This window comes from Ochlerotatus camptorhynchus, unplaced genomic scaffold, assembly GCF_037179485.1.
Source record: "Ochlerotatus camptorhynchus isolate MF236.1 unplaced genomic scaffold, CSIRO-AGI_Acam_v1.1 ptg000530l, whole genome shotgun sequence".
NCBI classification, from domain to species: Eukaryota; Metazoa; Arthropoda; class Insecta; order Diptera; family Culicidae; genus Ochlerotatus; species Ochlerotatus camptorhynchus.
The window spans coordinates 183,901-206,292 of record NW_027041014.1 but is presented as its reverse complement, the minus strand read 5'-3'; the positions used below and the strand labels follow the sequence as shown (position 1 = coordinate 206,292).

Below are 22,392 nucleotides of genomic sequence, written 5' to 3'. Positions count from 1 at the left end.
AAAATGTACCATAGGGTGCCCGTTCACTGATCAAAATTAGATTCAAATCGTCAGGCCCTGCCCTGGAATAAGAGGATTGACGATGATTTGTCAAGTTTCATTTTGTATTTGCATATAATTGTAAGTTAAGGTTTGGTTTTGTAATTGTAAGATAGATAGTTTGCCTCAATTGAAACATTGAGTTGTATAAACTTGACGAATCATACCTCTAAAATAGTAGTAGTTACAGTGCCGCATTATCTAACAACCACTGCCTGCAACTAATGTTGGAGGGGTCGGCAGGGCTGATTACGGATCAAAATTAAAATAACTCTAACACTGAAATGATCCCGAAACTAACGCTCATTCATTGCACTTTGAGTCATCAAGTAGTTTTATTTATTTTCCTACTAATCTATCTACACACTTAGTTTTTTCTACCGAGCTCGGCTGTGCGGGTCTCGGCGGGGAGGGTTCCGCTGAGATCTCGGCGGGAGTGACATTTGATTGAGGTCTCGGATAATGCCTTTTCTAATAATCTGCCTACGTTTCTTTTCTTTGTTATCTACTTTATCCCCTTTTTTGGCTGAAAGTCACTCTAATAAAGAAAAAAAAAATAAATTAATCCCCTTTTTATTTTTCTGCTCTTCTTTCCTCTTCTCTTCTTTTGTTTTGTTTGTTTACATATAACTAATACTAATATCTCCTTGTTTTCTCTCTAATTTGTCTACTATGTCCCACCATCACGATGAGAGATGAGCTACCGTACATGGTACTCGCTCATATACACTCCCAAAATAGTATGCCGCAAGTAAGTATATCACAGAGGTAACTAAAGATCCAGAAACAAAAACCGATAACACTGAATATAATGAGCTGTGGTGATTTATATGACTATATAATATTATTTATTTATACTAACCTAAACACAACGTGGGGTGACCCAAATCCAAACGATCACTAACCAAAATAATAGACTTATCTTTTTTTCAGCAGGTGTAATTTCGTATAGTTCTGTTTCTCTCTTTTCAGCAAAATAACAACAAAAAAAAAAAAACCTCTATAACTCTTCTCCATACTTTTAATCTCCTACTATCCCCTATAAATGTATCGGAAACTAGTGGGACTGTCTGTGCAAACAGAAACAGGCCTGCTAGTGGAAGAAGGTCGTTATGCTATACGGCCAGGTTTCAGTAGGTACACACTCGCTTAACGGCAGATTAGTTTACAGTGGTCGACCAGGGTGTGTGCTGATAAATTACAAAATTACAATTACATCATTTTTTCATACATCAGCTTGAATTACGTTGATCAATATTACATTTTTTTTTGCTGTGCACTACACCACCGGAGCCAGCAAAGATCAACAATCCATCGTTGCTTATGCCTTTGTTGTCGTTTGGAACCAGTTTTGCGAGGTAGGCGACGAATGTGCGTATTTCTCGCGTAACTTTTGAAAAGAGCCTATTTATGGCCTGAACAATACGTAAAGACCAAATTGAAACATTGAACGTCGCGTGAAAGTGGAACTTAATGAAGGCCTAAGTACTTTTTCGTAGTTTTTAGTTTTCGGATTTGAAAGATCGTCGGTTACAGTGGCCTGCTTACTGAGCAGAATGTGCTAATGTTTAATTTGTTTTTGTATAATTTCAGGTGTTAAGGTGGTTCGCTGCCTCTGGATAGTGGGTTTGACGGTGGTTCAGCAAGAATAATATTGAGACATACGGGAATGCAACAAACGTGTCAAATTAACTGCATTGGTAACGAAAACACAGATGAGCGTACACCAGATATCACACACTAAGGTGATGGTAATAAGGTCGGTGATAATATGACATTTACACAAAAGCGGAGATCAAATCAGATTGGTCAACGTACCAAAATTCGAAACTTCGATTAAAACGTGGAATATGTGCAGCACCAGTGGAGAACACTCAAAAGCTGCAGGTCTCATCAACCGCTGCCTGCGGTATATAACTTGTGGCTGGTGGCCTCACAAATGGATCTCAGATGTAAATGTCATCAGAAGCCGATAGCAATAGAAATTAAATCTACAGGCAAGCCCTTGATTATGAATTAAATCCGCCAGAACATCGCAGCAAAGGCAAATACTAAGGCGGCGGAGCGTCAACAAGGAAATTAAGCAAGCCGATAGGATTTTGACCAGAGTTCAGGTCAAGCAGTTGCCCAGAATGGAAGTCTTTCACGTTGGCCCTGTGCACCTCTTGAGGTTCCCAGGTATTTGAGTACGACGACGATGGACGTTGCCCCTTGAAACGGAATTAAAACGAACAAACCTAATGTGGCACAACAAGCCGGCGTTTTTTTTTTTTTTTTTTTTTTTTTTTTCAGCAAGACAACAAAATTTTCTATCTCTCTTCTTTATTCTTTTAATCTCTTACTATCCCCTAATCGGACGCTAGTGGGACCAAAAAGCCTGCTAGTGAAAGGAAAGTCGTTATTCTATACGGTCTAGCATAGGCCACGACTAAATTTCCGTAGGTTCATGCCTGGCTTAAGTGCAGATCGGTAGGCACCAGCCTGCCAGGGTGTGAACTGAGCAATAACAATAACAATAACAATGTTCTCTACACACACAATATTTAATTCTACTTTGCGAAAAAGCTGTATAGTGATTAGGTAAAACTTAAATAAGCGCCTTTCAACTTCATACTCAGCTTCAAACAGCTGAATATCGGCTAAGTATAAGCGTCAACGAATATGGGACTAAGAGAATTTGATCAAAACTAGCTGCCTAAATTTGCCAGGTTTGCTAGTATAGAGTTGTGTAAAAGTTATAAAGCGTTTACATATATTGAAAATGTTAGTTGGGCATTACTACAGGAATCCGGCAAGAACGAATCTGTACAATATGAATCTTGACTGTATACAGGGTGATTCGGAATAGCTGTTCCTTTTAGAAATGGTCATAACGATTGAACGCTTGCATGATTTTTTGATATCATTATATTCCAGATATTCTACATATATAACCTTCAACTAAGCATAGTTTATTTCAGATCACTCTCCCTTTACCTTAATTACCAGCCACATTTGTCATGCAAATTAACCACAGCTGGCACGCACGCTTTAGTTCCAGCACTTTTTGAGTCCTGGTGATGCGTTTAAGCTCTGACATTGAACGGATTTTCCAAGCATGGTTCCTTTGTACCTCTATAATGATGCAAAAATAAATGTCACATTCTTTCGAAGAGATTTCAGTTTCTAAAAGATAACACACAATTTTTTTACAGATTTATGCCATGCTTCATTATGACGTCAACGGCTGCTTGAAATCACAAACGAATGAAATTTCAAAGCCTACTATCAATACAAGCTGATATTTGTACACATTAAAAACAAAAATACTTGAGCATATACCCAATTTTACCCATTGAGAATTGAATATTTGTGAAATCGGTGACAGCTATTCTGAATCACCCTGTATGTTATTCGCGCTACTTTGATTTTTTTTCTGTTTCTTCTTCTTCATAGAAATCCGGAGTGATTTTAGATTTGGGCGTAATTTTATTTGTAAACAAACAGATCGATCAATCGCCGATTTCTCGTGAATAAAAGCTCAATCTTATAAACAAACTATACCATATTGTTATTAGTTTTCGGAATTGAGCTTTTATTCGCAATTCACATTAAATCGAAAAGGATAACGTTTTATTGAAATACAAATCGAAAATTGAAGCCAAATAGGGTTTTTGATCTAATTTCCGTCCTACTAAGCACAACCCGCGCTTTACCTCTCTTTTCTGCACGAGTTTGAACGAAAAATGGAATATTTTTGTCAAAGATGATTTCTAAATTTATTTACTTTTCCATACGTACCGTTGGATTTGATAAAGAGTCACAAATAGTTGAGATATTGTTTAAAATGTAATACTGCTTCTTGATTCTAAATTCGTTCTACGAGTTTCAATTCCGTCCAAACGCACTGAAACGCCATTAGATTTCCTTCGTCCTACGGATAAACGTAGAAAAAGGGGATTCGCTAGGAGCGCTTCTTTTGTTTTGAGAACAATGAGCGTAAATATTCATATAATACGCTCTAACAGGGTCTACGTTGTAGCTAATGAACTAACGCATCGGAACAAACTTATTATTGATTTGTGCATGGTGAAATCATTGATATTATTGATCTTTTCTGACCGATAGAACGGAAATGGGCGATTACGACGAAGTAGTGCTCTATCCTACTGTTTTTATAACAAATGAACAAAATCTCAGCTCATTTGGCTCCTTGTTCTGAAAAAATTGAAAAGGATACTAAAAAAAGAAACCAGTAAACCGTTTCTTAAATAGCTCAAACTTTCACCGGACTCAATGAATCAAGCAAAAAACTATAAAGATAAACCTTGAATATTTGACCAATTTTGATGCACGCCCAGGTAAATTACACCTCTTCGTACTTTGTTATTTTTTCAGAAATAAAATTGTATTTGTCCATTACACCATGTAAAATTTAACAAACTTTAACACCATTTATTGATGAAATTAAAACCTGTTGGCGCCTTTTGAAACTACATACCTACTTTAAAGATTTATTCTTTATCGATAGATTTAAAATCTATCGATAAATTGCTGAGCAATGTTTTTTCAAACATTGTCAATTTGCCGTAACACATTTAACCGGAGGCATCGTGTTCGGAGTGTTAAAGCCTTCAAGCTAAGCGACCATTTAGCGTGTGTTTTTTAATTGATTTATTTATCAAGGGATCTAGTGTTCTTTGTTCAAATCTTTTATTATTTTGATTAGTGGATCGGTTGAATTTTTGAATGATTTCTATTTTTCAAGGGGTTTCTCATTTCATTCACCTGGTGTTCTTGATTGGGTATGTCAGATTGATCCACCACTAACCCCCTTTAGATAGGGATAGGAGCTCCAGTCGGATTCAAATGCGTCTCAGCATTCTCCCTGAACCAGGGACTGGCGCTAAAGCTGCTGAACATTCCTCTTCGTTACTTAGGACGAGGACAAAAAGGAAATCGCAGAAAAAGACGCCCTCGCGTTCTCGGTCACTATCATACAGGAATTCATTCATACCTTTTTTTATTGCTTTTCAAACATCACCCGAATGAGGCCCAAACAAAGGCATAACAAATTAATCAAATGAATAATCCATTTCCGCATCTCTCAACATAAATGCCGCACCAGCTTCAGCACTTTGTTTGCGAGTGTCGATGATTGAATGAAAATCCCCGTTCAAAAATTAATTCATTAGCAAGCAAACCACACACTCTCAGCGTTTTTTTTTTTTATCGATGGGGATCCTGAAAAACGGAAACTGCGAGTCGACATGAAAATAAATTTCGCTGGAATTTTTATTTCACAGCATTCCTGGAAGCGATCATTGCGTGCTTCTTGTTCGATGAGCTCACCGCACCGCAGAGTACACGTGTACAATATTATGTTTTTTGGTGAAAATTAATCTTTTCTATTTATTAGCAGCTAGCAGCGAATTTTCTCCGAAAATTTTTTGTTTTGTCATTTTCCGGAGAAACATTTTGCCATCACCTGTTTCGTGATAATTGCTTCAGCACCAGCCAGGTTATGCGAATTAATGTAAACTTGCTTCCATGTTTTACTCCAATTTCGGTCCTGCTAGAGTTTTCCGGTTGAAAATGATCAGTAAAAAAACTTATTTCGTTGCGTATAAATCGGAATTAATCTTTTTTTCATCTGTTGCTGCAAAATGCCCTTCGAGACCTATGTATACATTTATTTCAAACTCGTTTACGGTGAATATGGGGGTGGGACAGACATCTTGAGTTTTATGTTTATACAGGGTATCTGAGAATAATGCGAACAATTAAATGTTTCCTGATGAATGTGGGCGTCTTAGTGGAATACCTGTATAAAGAAAGAGAGAAGGATTAGTAATTTTCAGTTAATTTCTCTACTTTATTTTTCCTTGACAGATACGCGTATTCCGCCTACAATGTACAGACTTCTTCAGTGTCTTGTACTAATACTCGACTGAAGAAACCATCGCAACTTACAGAATATTTATTAACCTAGGTACATTTTCACATTAGAAGTAAATCTAATCTCCTGCTGAGTAAAATTGAATTCCGTTTGTTGATCTCGAGGCTCTCTGCAATATCCAATTCCAGTGATATACGGTTCGTTAAATCGTGATGTCGTCAATTGGTGGTCCTCGGTGAACATGTGTTTTGCAACCTTTGTTTTAAAGTCATATGTTAGGCCTTCTTCCTATTGCTTTTAGGCCTTATTAACCTGCGCTATATGTTCTTTAAAGCTAGTTGCTAAAGTTCTCTTAGTTTGTCCTACATATACTTTGTAACAATGATTATAGCTTGTGCCACCTGCCATGATTGTTACACCTGCTTTACTTAAAACATTAACTGGGTCTTTGATATATCCTAACAATGATTTTAACTGGTTATGTACATATACTAGTGAAAACTAAACCTAATCCATTTTTTTTAACTGTGGTCTTAGCTTACTAGTAATCACCCCTATTCTCGTTTTCGAACGAAACGAAACGATCATACAAATAAAAAAAAATTGTATGAACGTTTCGATTCGTTCGAAAACGAGTATAGGGGTGAATATCTTGATCAAATGGAACGGACTTTCGTTTCAAGGGTTCAGATGCTATGGGGTTGTAAATAACCCAACAAACATTGGAAGCAGAATAAGAGTTTATTCAGGAAAAATATGCTTCATCAGCTAAAAAAATGCTTATTCAGGCTTTAATCAGCATACATTGTTTGTTAGGAATCTCCTTTGTAGAATTTTCGCTTTTTCATCAATAATTGTGCAGTGTATAGGCGTGCCAACCGCTAAGTTGGCTGATCTAGGGTCTAAATCCCTAGTCTATACACCCACTATCCTTCCCGTTGCGATACTCTAGGCACACATGGGTGGTCGTATCCGGGTCCTTCCCTGGGTAGGCTCGTATCCGTCCAGGTTCTGGTACATTAACTTATCTCTATGCATGGTAATAATACCGTCGATAATGCTGAAACTATATGAAGGTTAGTGATCAATATTAGGTGGTATTATAGATAATTCTAAAATAGGTAAATCATGCAAGCACACACCTTTTACAATTCTTATCCTACCTACTAGTTCCGTCCAGTATAAATTGGCTGTCTCCAACCGGCGTGATCCTTTCTGACTGCTTACTCTTTCCGATGCATGTCTTATTTAATTCTTCTTTTCTTGCTCATGCTTTCTCGCTATTTTTCCTCCTATTGAACATCCGGCCGTGTTCCCACTTGTTCTCAGACAGGTAATATTGGAAAGAAATAGAACAAGTTAAGTGTGAGCCGCATGCATTGGTTAGTCGTTTGGGTCATGGTGTTGTGTTCCCTATTTTATTTGCCTCTATTCAGCTCTCAGATCGCCCCCTCCCGCCAAACTATGGATGAAAAAGAGAACCCATCTTTGGTAACCTCTCGCGAGCTGCAATGCAAAAAATATTAATAACAAACTAATCTAGAACTAGGCTTAAACATAATTATAACATTTAATAATGATTAATATAATATGAATAATGAGAATTGTATGAAGAAAAGACGATCCCAAAAGAAAGTTCCCTAGCAATAAAACTATTGCTCTGTGCTAATCTGAGTTATTTCAAAATGGGAATCCACAAACAACATACTCAGAAACTATACCCGATCTCAACAAACTCTACCGAAATCAGAACAGCTGAACTGGTCAGATTTTGGCATTTCTATTTGGCTACTTTACAATTAGAATTAGCTCCGCGTTGTGTAGTGATGCTCTCGCTGACCCAGCCATGGGTAAGAAATCGCGCGGTAACGCGAGTGCCGGTTTACCGGGAAAACAGCCTCTCCCAGAAGACGGCGCGACCACCGAGCCAGCCCAGAAGAAGCAGAAGAAAACCGGGCGTTGGGACCCGCAGCCGGAGCCTCCCTGAACTAAACAACCCAGACATGAAGACATCAGCGCCACCGCATCGGCAGCAAAAAAGCTGCTGAGCAACAATCCGTTCTCCGCCCTGCAGAACGGAGCCCAGCCGCAGTCAGACCCTGAAACGGTGCCGAAAAAAGTGAAGTTGCCACCCTTCTATGTGAAGGGCTTCCCTCCCGGGCTATGGGAGAAGCTGGATTACTACATTAAGGAGGGCCTTCGTTGCACCATTCAACGGTGCACGGAAGGCTACAAACTGATGCATGAAGCTGGAATACTTCTCCCACGACGTCGAGGCCACCAAGCCGCTGAAAGTGGTGCTGCGCGGGCTCCCCGACATGGACTCCACCACCTTAATGAAAGAGATTAAGGTGAACGGCCTCAAGCCGGTCGAAATCCACAAGATGACCCGCAGCAAGGCCATCAAGTATCGTGACCAGCTCTACCTGGTCCATCTGGAGAAGAACTCCACAACCGTGAAGGATCTCCAGACGACACGCACAATGTTCCACATCCTAGTGAAGTGGGAGCGGTATAAGCCGACCCACCGTGGCGTCACTCAGTGCTCGAACTGCCTATTGTTCGGGCACGGCACCAGGAACTGCCGCATGGCCAGCCGCTGCATCAAATGCGGCAAAAACCACAAGATCGACGACTGCGACAGCATCGAGGAAGCCGCTCCCACATGCGCCAACTGCGGTGCCGCCCACAAGGCCACGAGTAAGGCCTGTCCGAAGCGGGCCGAATACGCCGAGATCCGGAAGAAGGCCTCGTCCAACAACCAGCCCGGTCGCAAGAAGGTTCCGGAAAACAACGCGCAGAACTTTCCTCCGTTATCACCGGTCCAACCACGGCCAATTCCAGTGTTGCCGCCGCTCCCGCTCAACCAACAGTTGGCTGCTGCCCAGTCGGCTGCCGCTGCAGTACCCGGTCAAGCCTCCGGGCCATCGACGGATCCCCCTGCTCCGGGATTGGCCGGTACAACCGGCGAAGCTTCAGACGATTCTCCGCTGTCAACGGATGAGATCGTCACACTGTTGGCCCAGGCCATCATCATCAAGCGCACCTGCGCTACAAGAACACAACAGCTCCAAGCTATCATCTCCTTCGTCGCTAATTATGGACCGTGAAGCCAACTGGAACGCTCGCTCCGTAGGGGCGAAAAACATTGAGCTTGCAGACTTCCTCCGCAAGCACGACATCGACGTGGGCCTTCTCACCGAGACCCACGACCCACCTCAAGACCAGTGACAGCTTCTGGCTGCCCGACCACAGCATTGTCCGGCTTGATCGCACCAGCTCCAGGGGGGGCGGTGTCGCGGTCATTATCAAGAAAGGCATCAAGTACTGCACCCTACCCCACTACCGCACTTCCATCATCGAGGCCGTCGGCGTTGAGGTGGAAACATCGACCGGAAACGTCCGGTTCATCGTTGTCTACTGCCCCCGGCAATGTACCGTTAGCAATGGTACAGCACAGCAGTTCAAGAACGACCTTGCCATCATAACCCGCACCAATGCCCGCTTCGTAATCGGAGGGGACCTGAACGCCCGGCACGAGGCCTGGCGGAACTACCAGCAGAACTAGAACGGCCGCCTACTATTCGACCATTCCCAGCATGGTCTCTATTCCGTCTGGTTTCCGGACGAACCAATCTTCACATCACCGGCGGGCAACCCATCGACACTGGACCTGTTCTTGGCAAACACCGGATTAGCCAAGCCGGTTGCCGTCAACGACCTGAGTTCGGATCACCAACCGGTGCTGACCGAGCTGGGCTGCAATGTGGCCCCTGCACCGTGCCTGCGGAAGAACTACCATCGAGTCAACTGGGTCCAGTTTCGGCGCGTGGTCGACCGCCACATCGATGACAACCCACCGCTTGACACAGTGGAGGACATCGACCATATCCGTGGCTGTCGAAGAGTGCGTTTGAAGAGTTCCTGTGAAGGGTTAAGTGTCAAGCAATTGATTCCCACACCAAACTCTTGATTCGGCTCAGAAATGTTCGTAGACGCCAGTTTCAGCGGACTGGGGATCTGCAGTGTAAATACGAAATGGTCGTTCTGAATCGGCAGATAGCTTCCAGAATGGTCTCAATCCGGAACGAGAGTTTCGGGCGGCTCGTTCAGTACCTGGACGACCGTTCCAGACCATTCTGGAAGGTTGCCAAGGTGCTGAAGTCTCACCCCAAGCCCATTCCACCACTTAGAGTCAATGACGAACGGCTTATCACCAACGAAGAGAAGGCCAATGCGATTGGGGAGCACATTGCCCAGTCGCATTTGCTTGGCTCCAAAATCCCAAGTCTACTCGAGAACCAGGTTGCGCAGTGCGTCCAGACGTTAGATTCCTCCCCTTGTGCCGTCCCTCCGAAGAACGGATTACAGAGGAACAAATTTGCTCAGCGCTGAAATACAGTAAGAACATGAAGGCTCCCGGGTTTGACGGAATATTCAACCTAGAGTAGAAAAATGTCAGCCCGAGGGTGCACTCGCTGCTGGCTGCCATCCTCAACAGATGCTTGGAGCTGCACAAAAATCATCCCGATCCGCAAACCTGGGAAAGACCCTCCACTACCGTCAAGCTACAGACCGATTAACCTGCTCTCAGCGCTGAGCAAGCTGTTCGAAAAATTGATCCTCAGCCGACTGAGCAAGTTTGTGGAGGAACATGACATTCTTCTTCCGGAACAGTTCGCGTTCCGCAAGGGGCATTCCACCAATCATTAGCTAGTGCGGGTGATGAATAGCATCCGAAGTAACAAAGCTGTATCCAAGTCCACAGCCATGGCCTTGTTAGACGTCGAAAAGGCGTTTGACAATATCTGGCACGACGGACTTATATACAAGCTTTGTAACTCCAACTTTCCACCATACCTTGTGAAAATCACCCGTAACTACCTCCAGCAAAGGTCGTTCAGGGTGTCGTTGAATAGTTCCCTTTCGGGACAATTTCCGATCCCAGCAGGTGTTCCGCAAGGGAGTCTACTGGGACCACTGCTTTACAGCATCTACACGTTGGACATCCCTCCTCTAGGAGACGGTTGCGTGTTCTTCCTGTTCGCAGATGACACCGCGATAGCCGTCAAGGGTAGGATGCCTCGTGAAATTACGAACAAGCTCCAACGATGCCTTGACACCTTTACTGATTATGCCACCACGTGGAAAATCAAAATCAACGCCTCGAAAACCCAAGCGATCATGTTCCTTCACTGACAATCGCCAAAACTTAAACCGTCTCCCTCCTGTACCGTAATAATGGATGGTACAAGGGTCGAGTGGTCCACTGATGTTACTTATCTCGGGATGTTGTTCGATGAGAAGCTCCTGTTCCGCTCGCACACAGAGAAAACCCTAGTTAAGTGCTCCGCCTTGGCTAGGTGTTTGTATCCGCTCATTTGCCGCAGATCCCGCCTCTCAAGGCAAAACAAACTGGCTGTCTACAAACAGATCATAACCCCCGCGATCTTCTATGCCGCCCCGGTGTGGGAATCGTGCGCTCAGACCCACAGGAACAAAATCCAGGTTGCACAGAATAGAGTGTTGAGGATGATCCTAGATCGTCCATTCGACACAAGAATAGCAGACCTCCATCAAGAGGCAGAAATTCCCAAAGCAGATTCCAAAATTGAGGATATGACAACCAAATTTATCCAAAAATGCAATCTTTCTGAACATGCTTTAATAAGCAATTTGTACATAGTAGGTTAAGTGTATATAGTAGAGTAGGTTAGTTTTAAGCTGTAAATAGTAGTATTAAGTAGTTTCTCTTCAAATTCTAAAAACAAATCAAACCAATCCCACCAAGGTGGTCGACCGTGTACTAAGTCTAGGACTAATTCTGTAAAACAAATTTTGAATTTTGCCCATACCTAAAGATGAAGAAAGCAATTAAATCACTTAGAAAAATGTATATGGTAATCATCCAAGTTGAACTGAAATAAAGATCATTTAAACTAAAAAAGGCTACTTTACATCGAGCTCTTTTCTAGAATTGCAACATGTGAATAATGCAGAACAAGTTTAAAATTGTTCTAGAGCCCAATTGGTTTTGAAAAGAAGGTAAAACTACCACTGAACAGCTCAGCCGCTCTGAACCCTTCAAGTGTGAACACTATGCTTTTCCTAAGCGGTCCCACCGCGTCCTGCCTCTGTTACCCCAAAAACCTAAAACTGATTCAGCATAATATAGAGAGTATAAAATAAAACATCCACCTGTTCTGTTGCTTCTTCTTCGATCTAGTCACTGGGGAAATAGCACTGGTTTGAGGGGAACACAACTGATCAGAAGCACAATATATTTGAAACAGATTTTATCGTTATTGATCGCCAGTATCATGCCTATCGGTTGCTATTTAGATTATTACTTCGATCTGCTGGATGCTGCGAGAGTGAGAATGAGTTCCCTCTCGCAATCATCAGTGAAGCTGATGATTGTTGTAGAGTGGGTTTGATATCATTAAAAATGATTTAAATTAAAGAAATAATTTACAACTGTATTGTCCATTCAGACATCATTAGACCCTAACCCACTTGGCCAGACTTCAGCATCAACCGGTGGGCAGTGCAGTTTACACTCCAAGTTCCCTTTGTTTCAAATTCATCTTAAATGTCATACTTCACCAATCGAGTGTTGATTAATCACAATACAAATTGTGACCGAGGGCGAACTTGAGGTTATTAGACAATTAAATAATCTAGGTCCCATTTAGGATTATGTATAATAAAAATCCAATGTTGGCCAATGTCCACTGAAAATAAATAAAACTACAGTGAGTGAACGTGCATAAAGTGCAATGAATGAGCGTTAGCTTCGGGATCATTTTAGTGTTAGAGTTATGTTAGTTTTGATCCGTAATCAGCCCTGCCGGGCCCCTACAACATGAGTTGCAGGCAGTGGTTGTTAGATCATGCGACACTGTAACTACTACTATGTTAGATGTATGATTCGTCAAATGTATACAACTCAATGTTTCAATTAAGGTAAACTATTTATCTTATAATTACAAAAGCAAACTTAAAATTACAATTATATGCAAATGCAAAATAAAAGACAAATCATCGACAATCCCCTTATTCTTGGGCAGGGCCTGACGATGTGAATCTGATTTTGATCAGTGAACGGGCACCATATGGTACATTCTCTCACTATGAACCTGTCATTTCTAGCCTATCTGAACTATTTAATAAATGGAAACCATAACATGGGTTACGCTCCTCCTAAGAGGGCCCTCCGCATCCTATCTCTGTCTTTTCTCAAATACCAAATGCCAATGGTTTGAATGTATCAATATATAGATTGGAATTGACGCTATATTGTACATTGCCCCTCTCCCTTTTATCTAAGGGGCTACCCCCTATGACCATCTCCTTATACCTCCACATGCCAAATGTGGTTCCATTTGCTTGATTAGTTCTCGAGTTATTCAGAAATTTCTGTTTCATTTGTATGACCCCTTACAGAGGGGGGAGGGATCTCGAACCATCATAAGAACCTTTCCCGGCCCCATAAACCCCTGCTTACAAATTTTCACGCCGATCGATTAGACAGACAGACAGACAGAAATTTATTTTTTATGTATAGCATGTACCTACTCCCAAATATTCATTCATGGAACAATTTCGGCATAAATAACTACCTCCCGCAGAGGTACACAAAATAAATACATTTATTTTTTAAACAACTTACCATCACCCATGATGACATCCCTCCGAACCAAATTTGCAATTTTATCTTGTACCATCATGTCGCCAGCCTGCCCGAGAAGATGCTCCACACCCACCACATTGCTACCCGGTATCCGTTTTTCAGTCTTTCTACAATTCGCTTCATCCACACCTTTCGGACTTACCTCGTCTTTGTTCTGCTGCTCCTGCTGCTGTTTTGCAGCGTTTCTCTTGTTTCGTATCGCAAGAAGATCCCTCTTGGCACCAGCGTCTCCGTCCTCTTTCGTTCCATCAAATTTGATTTTCATTGACTCTTCGGCAGCAGCTTTCTCCTCCTCCTCCTTCTTCACCGGGACCGATTTTATTTCTTGCTCTACAGGCAGTGGCGGAAGCGGTTCACCTTTCTCTTCCTGTTTCACCAGTGGAACTTCAACCGGTGGAACGGTTTCGGCAACTTCCGGTTGCTGTTTTGGAGCGGTTTCATTGTTCACACTTTCGCCTGCCGGCTTTACTTCGGCTTGCGGTTCGTCATCTACCTTCGGAATCACCTCTGCGACTCCTGCCGCCATTGTTTCAGACTTGGTCTCATTTGCTTTGGCATTCAGCTTGCCCTGTTCTGTCAGTAAGCGAACAATTGGATCTTTCTGATGATCCGCCGTCTCCTCCATCTTCTTTGGTTCACCAGCGGCATCAGGTTTGACCTCGTCCTTCTCTCTGGAAGCCTTTTGATCAATCTTCTCGACAATCTCATCAAACTTCTTCAACACCAATTGCTGGGTTTCCTCGTTCTTTTTCACCAGCTGTTCCTTGATGTTTTGCACTTGAGCTTCCAGTTCTTTCTTGGCGCTCTGCAGCTCGATGATCTCCTTTTGAATTTGCTCTTTCTCTTCGACGGCGATTTCCTTATCCTCCTTGAGGATGGCATCCTGGTCGATTACTTCTTCTTTTTTGTCTTTGTCTTTTACTTGAACCAGTGGAGGTTCCGGAGAAATTGCAATCTGAAATTGAGATGAGATTAAAAGCCATGCGCCTCCATGAAATAGAATACTCATTCATACGACCGACAGACATACCTTCTCATCCTTATCCTTGCTGGCAGCACTTTCTTCGTCCTTCAAACTGTTGATCGTCACAGGTTCCTCAATCTTCGGCGTTATTTTCTCCGTCACAATGGGAACCATCTCTTTTTCTTCTACTAGGACCGGCAACTTGGGTTTTAACTCCTCAATCTTTTTGTCCAAACTCTCCTCCGGTTTTTCCACAACCATTACCGGTAGAGGAGTAACCTTTTCCTTCACAATAGCCTCGTATTTCTTCTCCGGAACCTGATTCATCGCCTCCAGATTGGCATAGGTACCAAGGATCATGATCAGAAGGCCGAAACCGATCATCACCTGAGCTAGCTGCTTTTCGGAGATGTTTGTCTTACAAATGTGCATGTAGCATGCAGCCGGAATGATGATACAAGCAGCAACGCCGATTGTGGATCCAACCAGCCCGATAACAACTTCGATTGAGGGTACCAACCAGCCTAGAACCAGTGCCGCGCATACAATGGCGATCGTTAACGGCCGAAATTTGGACTCCGGAATGTAGTAGTGTGCATCGGAGTGAGCTTTCTTGTACAGTAGAGAATACAAACTGACCCGACAGGGAAAAATTGCCAACGGAAAGCTGAATGCCACCGAAAGCACGAATCCTATCTTGATTATGTCCGACACATACGAAGGCGAGAAATTAACCAGGATGTTACCGGAGAAGTGATGTCCATTGAAGGCGACGTAGCCAAAAAATCCGATCAGACCATAAATGCAAGCACAGAGACCGGTGGATTTCTGAATCACACGAATCATCTTGTCCAGTGATGTCGTCGGCATGGTGGCATAGACTTCAAATAGTTGCCTGAAAATGTATAAATCAAACGGATTATCCAACATCCAACACTTCCTCCCAAAACCACTCCACACTCACATCTGACAGGACAAGGCCATACTGAAAATCGGCAAGCACTGCAAGATACCCTTTGAATTCCACATGTCCAACCCGTCAATCCATCCGGTTTTGCTGACCTGCTCGCTAGACTCGGCCATCACCTTCAATATCAAGCACACATAGAATCCAAGCGAAGCCGTACAAACCGTCGACAGGCTGTCTACATTCCGCAGCAATCCAAGTGGAATTATGCACACCACCGTAACCGTAATCATCACCCACGTTCTCAGGGTACTACTCTCGTTGATGGCAAACATTTTTGCCGCAATCTGGGGACCCAAATCTCCAACGACCACGAAATACGCCACGCACGTACCCAGCAAATATCCAACCACGCATAGCTCCACCAACAGCTTCCCGCAGGAACCGAACGCGTAGAATGCAATCTGCTCAAAGTTCTTCCTCCGGGAAATGATTGCCGATTTGATCATATAACTACAAACTAGCTTTGTGATGTAGGTACTCAATAAAAGCAGCACTATCGACAGCACAACTCCGCACTGGAATACGTAAACAAGTCATTAACACCTTCATTCAAATCGCCTTCATCATTTCATTAGCTGGAAAACTTACCTTCTGAAAGCAGAAGGGCATCGAGAGGATTCCAACGCCGATGATACTGTTCATCAATGTCACGGTTTGGACGGAATTGCGCTCCATGTCGAAAACTTCACGACTGAACTAACTAAACAATAAACTTATATTGAATACTGTAGATATAAATACTAAATCACATTTGTGGTGATGTGGGGTTTCCGGTGGCGAAAAATCACCACCGTTTTATTCGATTTTTTTTCTTTTCTTGCCGGTGCGGAACAACGGAACTTTCCTCCAAGGGAACGCAGCAACACGTATTCGATTCGCGGCCTCGTCTTCGTGGAATGTTTGTTTTGCTTTTGTGCTTCTTCTTTTGCAGCTGATTCGCAGGACAGGCAGACACCAAAAGCGCGAACCTCGCTGTGTGCCACCTATGTGTCAAAATTGTAACAACAGTAAAAATATGATAGCCGCGTTACCTCGCACGTTACCACAAAGCCGTATCATAAGCTAGGGGTGTCCTATATAATTAATCGAACTCGATTAGCGTAAAGAAAATAATTGATAAATAGACGAGTGCACGGATGGATTTGAGTTCACTCACTCGACAAAAAGTGACTCAAATCCGGGGCCTTGTTTACCAAAACTGAACACATGAATAATCTCGCGTAACATTTGAAACGGGCCTATCAACTTTGGTACACAAAATTTGTTAAGCCCTTTCGCGTGTTTATTATCATCACAATCCTTCAGCAACTATCCAAATTGTGCATACACTAATAAAATTCCACACATTTTAATTGACGAATTTCCATTTGAAATTCCACATGATTTTGGTAATACCACAGACAAACAGACATGCACACAGAGTTTAGATTACCGAAGTCGGTAAAATTTTACTGGGGTTTTAAACAGCTGAGTTTTCAGCAATCAACTCAGTAGTTTTTCATTTAACTGAAAACTCGGTAAATGGAAAAATCCCTGAAATGTCAAAATTTACCGTTTCAGTCAGTAAAAAAATTGCTGACTTTTTCAGTAATTTATTTGTGTACATTATTTTTGCTGAGTTTTCCAGTATTTTGATGAATAAATATCAATGAGTAATAAATAAAATATGTCGGATATTTTAAGATTTTTATTAGGGGGCTCAGACTCGGACTCAGGTTTATTTGCTTAGAGGCATAATAGCAATGATGCTGTTTAAACTAATCTTGAGCTATAGTCCAGCTTAATACTTCTTCGTGGTTCAGCCGGCTGGTTGCTTTCTTGGAGTGCCAGATTGCGTGCGTAAGTCTGGAGCACTGCTACACACAATTGAAATTTTTGCTGCAAATTTAATGGAACATCTGGAAGTCGATGCAGGAGTGCAGAAACTGCCCGATTTCGTATGATTTTGCACTCCTGCGTTGATTTCAAGTCGTTTAACTAATTTTCACAAACATGTTGCTGTTTTCACACACAAATTTCTGAAGTTAAGTGCGCGAGGTGGAACGGAGAAGAATAACGTAAAGGAGTCCAATTTACTAGTGTGATCAGTAATTTTGGAATTTCGTTTGCTGACTGTTTTAGTAAAACCACAGACAAACAGACATAACACATTGAATATTTCTCACTGTAAAACATCGTCGCTAAAACATTACCGCCATCTGTTGAGCATACTGTGGTAGGTAGTACGCTGAACAGATGGCGGTAGTGTGTAAACGTCAAACGCAAGGGAATTGACTATGCGCGCCACATGTGGCGGTACTACCAACTACGATACTTTTAAATTGACCGTTAAACGCTTGTTCGATGAACAACTTGCGAGTGTTATGTCTGTTTGTCTGTGGTAAAACATAATCAGTACTGAAAACTCGGTGTTCTATTTTACTGAGTTTTAGTCATTTCACGTAAAACTATTATTTTACGGTCAATTCAGTGATTACTATTACCGCATTCAGTAGTTTCTTGCAAAAACTAATGAACGTCAGTAATTTTATTGAGAACAGCTGAATGTTCGGTAGTTTTTGTGATTTACAGTTCGAAAACTGTAAAAAAAAAATTACCGAACAAGGAAACCGTGATTAAGTGTGTGACACATAGAATATTTCGCACTGTAAAACATCGTCGCTAAAACATTAATGCCATCTTTTGAGTATACTGTGCTGGGCACTACGCTGAACAGATGGCGATAGCATAGAGGTAACTCTAAGACCACTGGGTCCCGAAGAAAATCATTATTATTTTTGGCTCACTCAGTACCAGAACAACGGTCCCAAGCAGTCCCAAGCTATTTCACTCACCCCTGCATGTTCTGCATGAATCCACACACCCCTGATGTTATCTGTCAAACTTTCATAGCGAATCAAAACAAACATAGTGTAGTAATAGAATTTCAACTAGAATAGGGTACGTTAATCGTTTGTTTGGGACCAATAGGCTACTAAAGTGGTGAGCCAATTTAAAATCGTTAGTTTCGTATTGATTGTTGGTACTACCATAGAGGTAACTCTAAGACCAGAAGGTCCCGAATTAACGTGCTCAACTTTTTGGCTTAGCTCTAGTACTATCTTCGGTCCCAAGCTAATCGATTCACCCCTCAAACTTTCATAGAGAATCAAAACAAACATTGTGTAGTACTAGAATTTTGACTAGAATGGGGTTCGTTAATCGATTTGCTTGGGACCAGTAGGCTACCCTAATAAAAATTGTATGGTTAATTTGCTTAACGACGTGTTCTGGGTATCATCCAAACCATTTGTGGAATAGTTCAATGACTTGGGTTATCGTTCGTTTATGGTTATTTTTTATTAGGGTAGTCAAGTAGTGAGCCAATTTAAAATCGTTAGTTTCGTATTGATTGTTGGTACTACCAACTACGATACTTTTAAAATGACCGTTAAATGCGTGTTCGATGAACAACTTGCGAGTGTTATGTATGCTTGTCTGTGGTAATACCATAGAGAAACGTGCTCAACTTTTTGGTTCAGCTCTGGTACTCTCTTCGGTCCCAAGCTAATCGATACACACACCCCTCGAAACATAGGAAAATCAACGAACCCCTAATTTTATCTATCAAACTTTCATAGCGAATCAAAACAAACATAGTGTAGTACTAGAATATTGACTAGAATGGGGTATGTTAATCAATTTTCTTGGGACCAATAGTCTAGTCAAGTAGTGAGCCAATTTAAAATCATTTGTTTCCACCGGTAAAAAAATTTCAAAGATTGTTTTTATGTGTCCCACACATGATTTTTTGCAATTTGATCAACAAATGATATCTGACGGACACATACTTGATATGTGTACACATAAAAGCCATGTGTGATCACACATACTATTCATTTGACACTTAAATTTCATGTGTACTTTTGAGTGGATTCTGTTTATATGTGGTCACATGATTATGCCTGCCCGCGCTCAGAATTTCGGAGAAAATTATTGTGAGAGACTTGTATCTTTTTGAATACCTAAAAAAAATTGAGCCTTTAAAATTACGAATCGATAAACAGTCGATGGTTCTTTCTGGTAATTCCGGAAATACTTTTTAAAAATTATTTAACTTCCTGAATTTTCTTCCACCTTACATCGTAAATTATTTTACGATTCCTCGCGGAAACTTATTTCGACTTCCCTTGGAAGCTTCTTCAGCCTTCGTTCGAATGATTCTTCCATCTTTTCCCGCCAGTTTTTTCAACTTTCCCTGAACTTCAGGGATGCTTCCAGATTGTGATTGCGGATCCACCCTAGCTGCAGTTAAGAAGTTCTGAAACTTCAGAAAAGTTCAGACTTTTGAGTCCAAAGAACTTCTGGAAAATTTAATGGTTTTCAGGACAGTTCCATTAGTTTCAGGAGGATTGAGAGAATTTTAGGAAGCTCCGAGGACAGATCAATAAATTTCAAGGAAATCGCTGAAATTTTAAAGGAGTTCTGAGAAACTCAGGCAATTTACGAAAACTTCAGCAATGTTCCGAGGGACTCATACAAATTTAAGAAACGTAATGGAAGTTACATGAACATTAGCACATTGTGGGAACATTTTATGGGAAGTTCCGTGCTTATTAATGGCAGTGTCTTTTAAAAATTAGAAAAATCGGGAAGATCAGAGAACTTTATTGCTGATGTTACATAAATTCAAGAAAATTGTGAGAGCTTAAAAAATTATAATCTGGGAAGTTCCAAGTATTTCAAAGATGATCAGAGTACTTCAGAACAGCCCTATTAACTTAAGAAAAATTACAAGAACTTTTAAGGAATTGCGAGAAAATATGGAATATTCCTAAGTACATTTCAGGAATGTTCCAAAAACTTCAGGGCATTGCGGGGTCTTCAGGGATGTTTTATGACCATTTGGAAAATTTTCTGGATCATTAGAACATCCCCAAGAGCTCTATCTTCCGGAATTATGTCCTTGTTTCTTTCGACTGTCCGATTAGCGCTTTGGCTTCCGATTTCCTCAAAAAAAAAATTCCAATCTACAGGGTGCGTGACGAATTTTTGCAGTAAATGGCATATCTGAGAAAAAATACACCAGTTAGTTATTCTAGCAATGAATTTTGTGCGATTTATTTTCTTTCGCAACATATGGAAGTTGTAAGTAAATTTATTCAAAAAAATTGCCTTCCCTTTCGACGGCTGTAGTTAGACGCTTCCGGAAACTGCAGTATGCACGTTTTAAAATGTTTCGATCCATAGATGTCATCACTGCCTTGATTTTAGCTTTTAGCGACTTAAGTGTGGTGTGAGGGGTTCTATTGGTATCCCGTTGGACGACGCCCTATACAAAATAATCCAACGGATTGATATCGGGACTGCTTGGGGGCCAAATTTCTTCCTCCCAAATTTTCGAAATATTTTCCGTAAGCCATTTCTGTGCTTTATTAGCAGTATGAGCAGGTGCTCCATCTTATCACTTTCCCAAGCCTTTTTTAATATTATACAGTGTTCTTTCAGACACATTTACCGACCGAATTATTTCTTTCATGCATACTCCGGCACGCAACAAAGCGACAACGGCTGACAGATTGCTCTCTTGTTTCGACATCTTTACGTTTACTCAACATTGTTTGTTTAAATCTTACACCTAACAGTATAAGCTATCCAGTGCTGCCAAATATATCTAAATCATGATGCACAAGCATGAGAAATTACTATTTGAAATTTACTGCAAAAATTCGTCACGCACCCTGTACCTTAGCAAGTTTCTGTCAGCGTGTCCAGGAAGTTTCTTCCGTTTTCTTCAGGTTTAATTAAACTTCTTCCAGAAATTTCTTTCGTCTAGTTCTGGAATTTTGTGCAGTTGTTTTTTTTTTACTTCCAGAGTTCTTCCTAAGTTGCTTTAAATTTTCGCCAGAAGATTCTCAATTTATGTCTTGGAAGTTCCGCGAATGTTTTTCCGACTTCTCTCAGAACTTTCCTCAAATTTCCTCCAGCAGAGCTTCTTTCTTCATTCTCTGCATGTGATTTGACAGCACGTCCCCCCCACGGCTTACATATACCAGGCTAGCTCAATAGAGTGTAAACATTCATGGAGCTGACGTCATCAGAATCGTCAACGAAAACAGTTCGGAAGGTTTCAATTTGTTTTGCAGTTTCGTTTCAGCTTGTGACACTTAAATTAAGTTTTAAAATTGAAAATGGTGAGGTGCATTGTGCCCGGATGCACAAGTTATGAGGATGATAAGATCGGTCCAAGGAAAAAGTTCTTTCGTTTCCCGAAAAACAAAGATTTATGTGCTTTGTGGGCGAAAATGTGTGGAGGTGGAAGTGGCATGAACATAAAAGCGGCCAAAATATGCTCTGACCACTTTTTAGATGAGGACTATAGACTAAAGGACATTCTTCTTAAAACTGAATTTCACAAACGTATGCTGAAGGTTGGTGCATTTCCAAGCCAATTTTTACCCGTGCAAAAGTTTTGTGGTATTGAGAAACATGAAATCACCGAAACCGAACGAAAGGAACTCATTCACGAAGCTATTTCTGAATACGATCGGTAGGATAATTTTTTTTTGCACTATTTTTCTATTATTAACATAAAATCTTTTTAGTAGCAATGCACCGAACCTTCATACAAAGGATGCTGTTGTTCAAACCGAGATTCAAACTGAGTAAGATGCTAAATATGGATTGAAATTTATAGTACGTGTCATTAATATCACTCTTTTAGGACGAATTTGGAGCTATCTTATCGAAAAAAAAATTGCTGCTCTGAGAAGGGATCTTCGATTAGAACGACAAAAGAACCAAAGATACGCGGAGCAGTTCAAGAGAAGCAGAGAGCTGTGTCAAGGAGTAAATCACTGCTTCTCTAA

At 41.4% G+C, this 22,392-nt stretch overlaps 1 protein-coding gene across 1 annotated transcript; it reads right to left on the bottom strand.

Moving 5' to 3' along the window:
- Positions 1-5,673: 5,673 nt before the first annotated feature.
- Positions 5,674-16,429, bottom strand: LOC135713006 (putative sodium-coupled neutral amino acid transporter 10). The gene is made up of 5 exons (XM_065236092.1): positions 16,133-16,429; positions 15,539-16,059; positions 14,641-15,469; positions 13,753-14,565; positions 5,674-5,842 (listed from the first exon to the last, which is right to left on the bottom strand). The coding sequence occupies exons 1-5, from the start codon at positions 16,217-16,219 to the stop codon at positions 5,831-5,833; spliced, it is 2,262 nt and encodes a 753-aa protein (XP_065092164.1). The 5' UTR covers positions 16,220-16,429; the 3' UTR covers positions 5,674-5,830.
- Between the last annotated feature and the right edge of the window lie 5,963 nt (positions 16,430-22,392).

Bases quoted from the DNA above. Each gene is read 5' to 3' on its own strand.
- LOC135713006 (XM_065236092.1), bottom strand. From the start codon at position 16,219: ATGGAGCGCAATTCCGTCCAAACCGTGACATTGATGAACAGTATCATC. The intron at 15,470-15,538 runs GTGAGTGTGGAG...ATACATTTTCAG, and splicing joins ATGGCCTTGTCCTGTCAGAT to GCAACTATTTGAAGTCTATG. The intron at 14,566-14,640 runs GTATGTCTGTCG...TCTCAATTTCAG, and splicing joins GCAAGGATAAGGATGAGAAG to ATTGCAATTTCTCCGGAACC.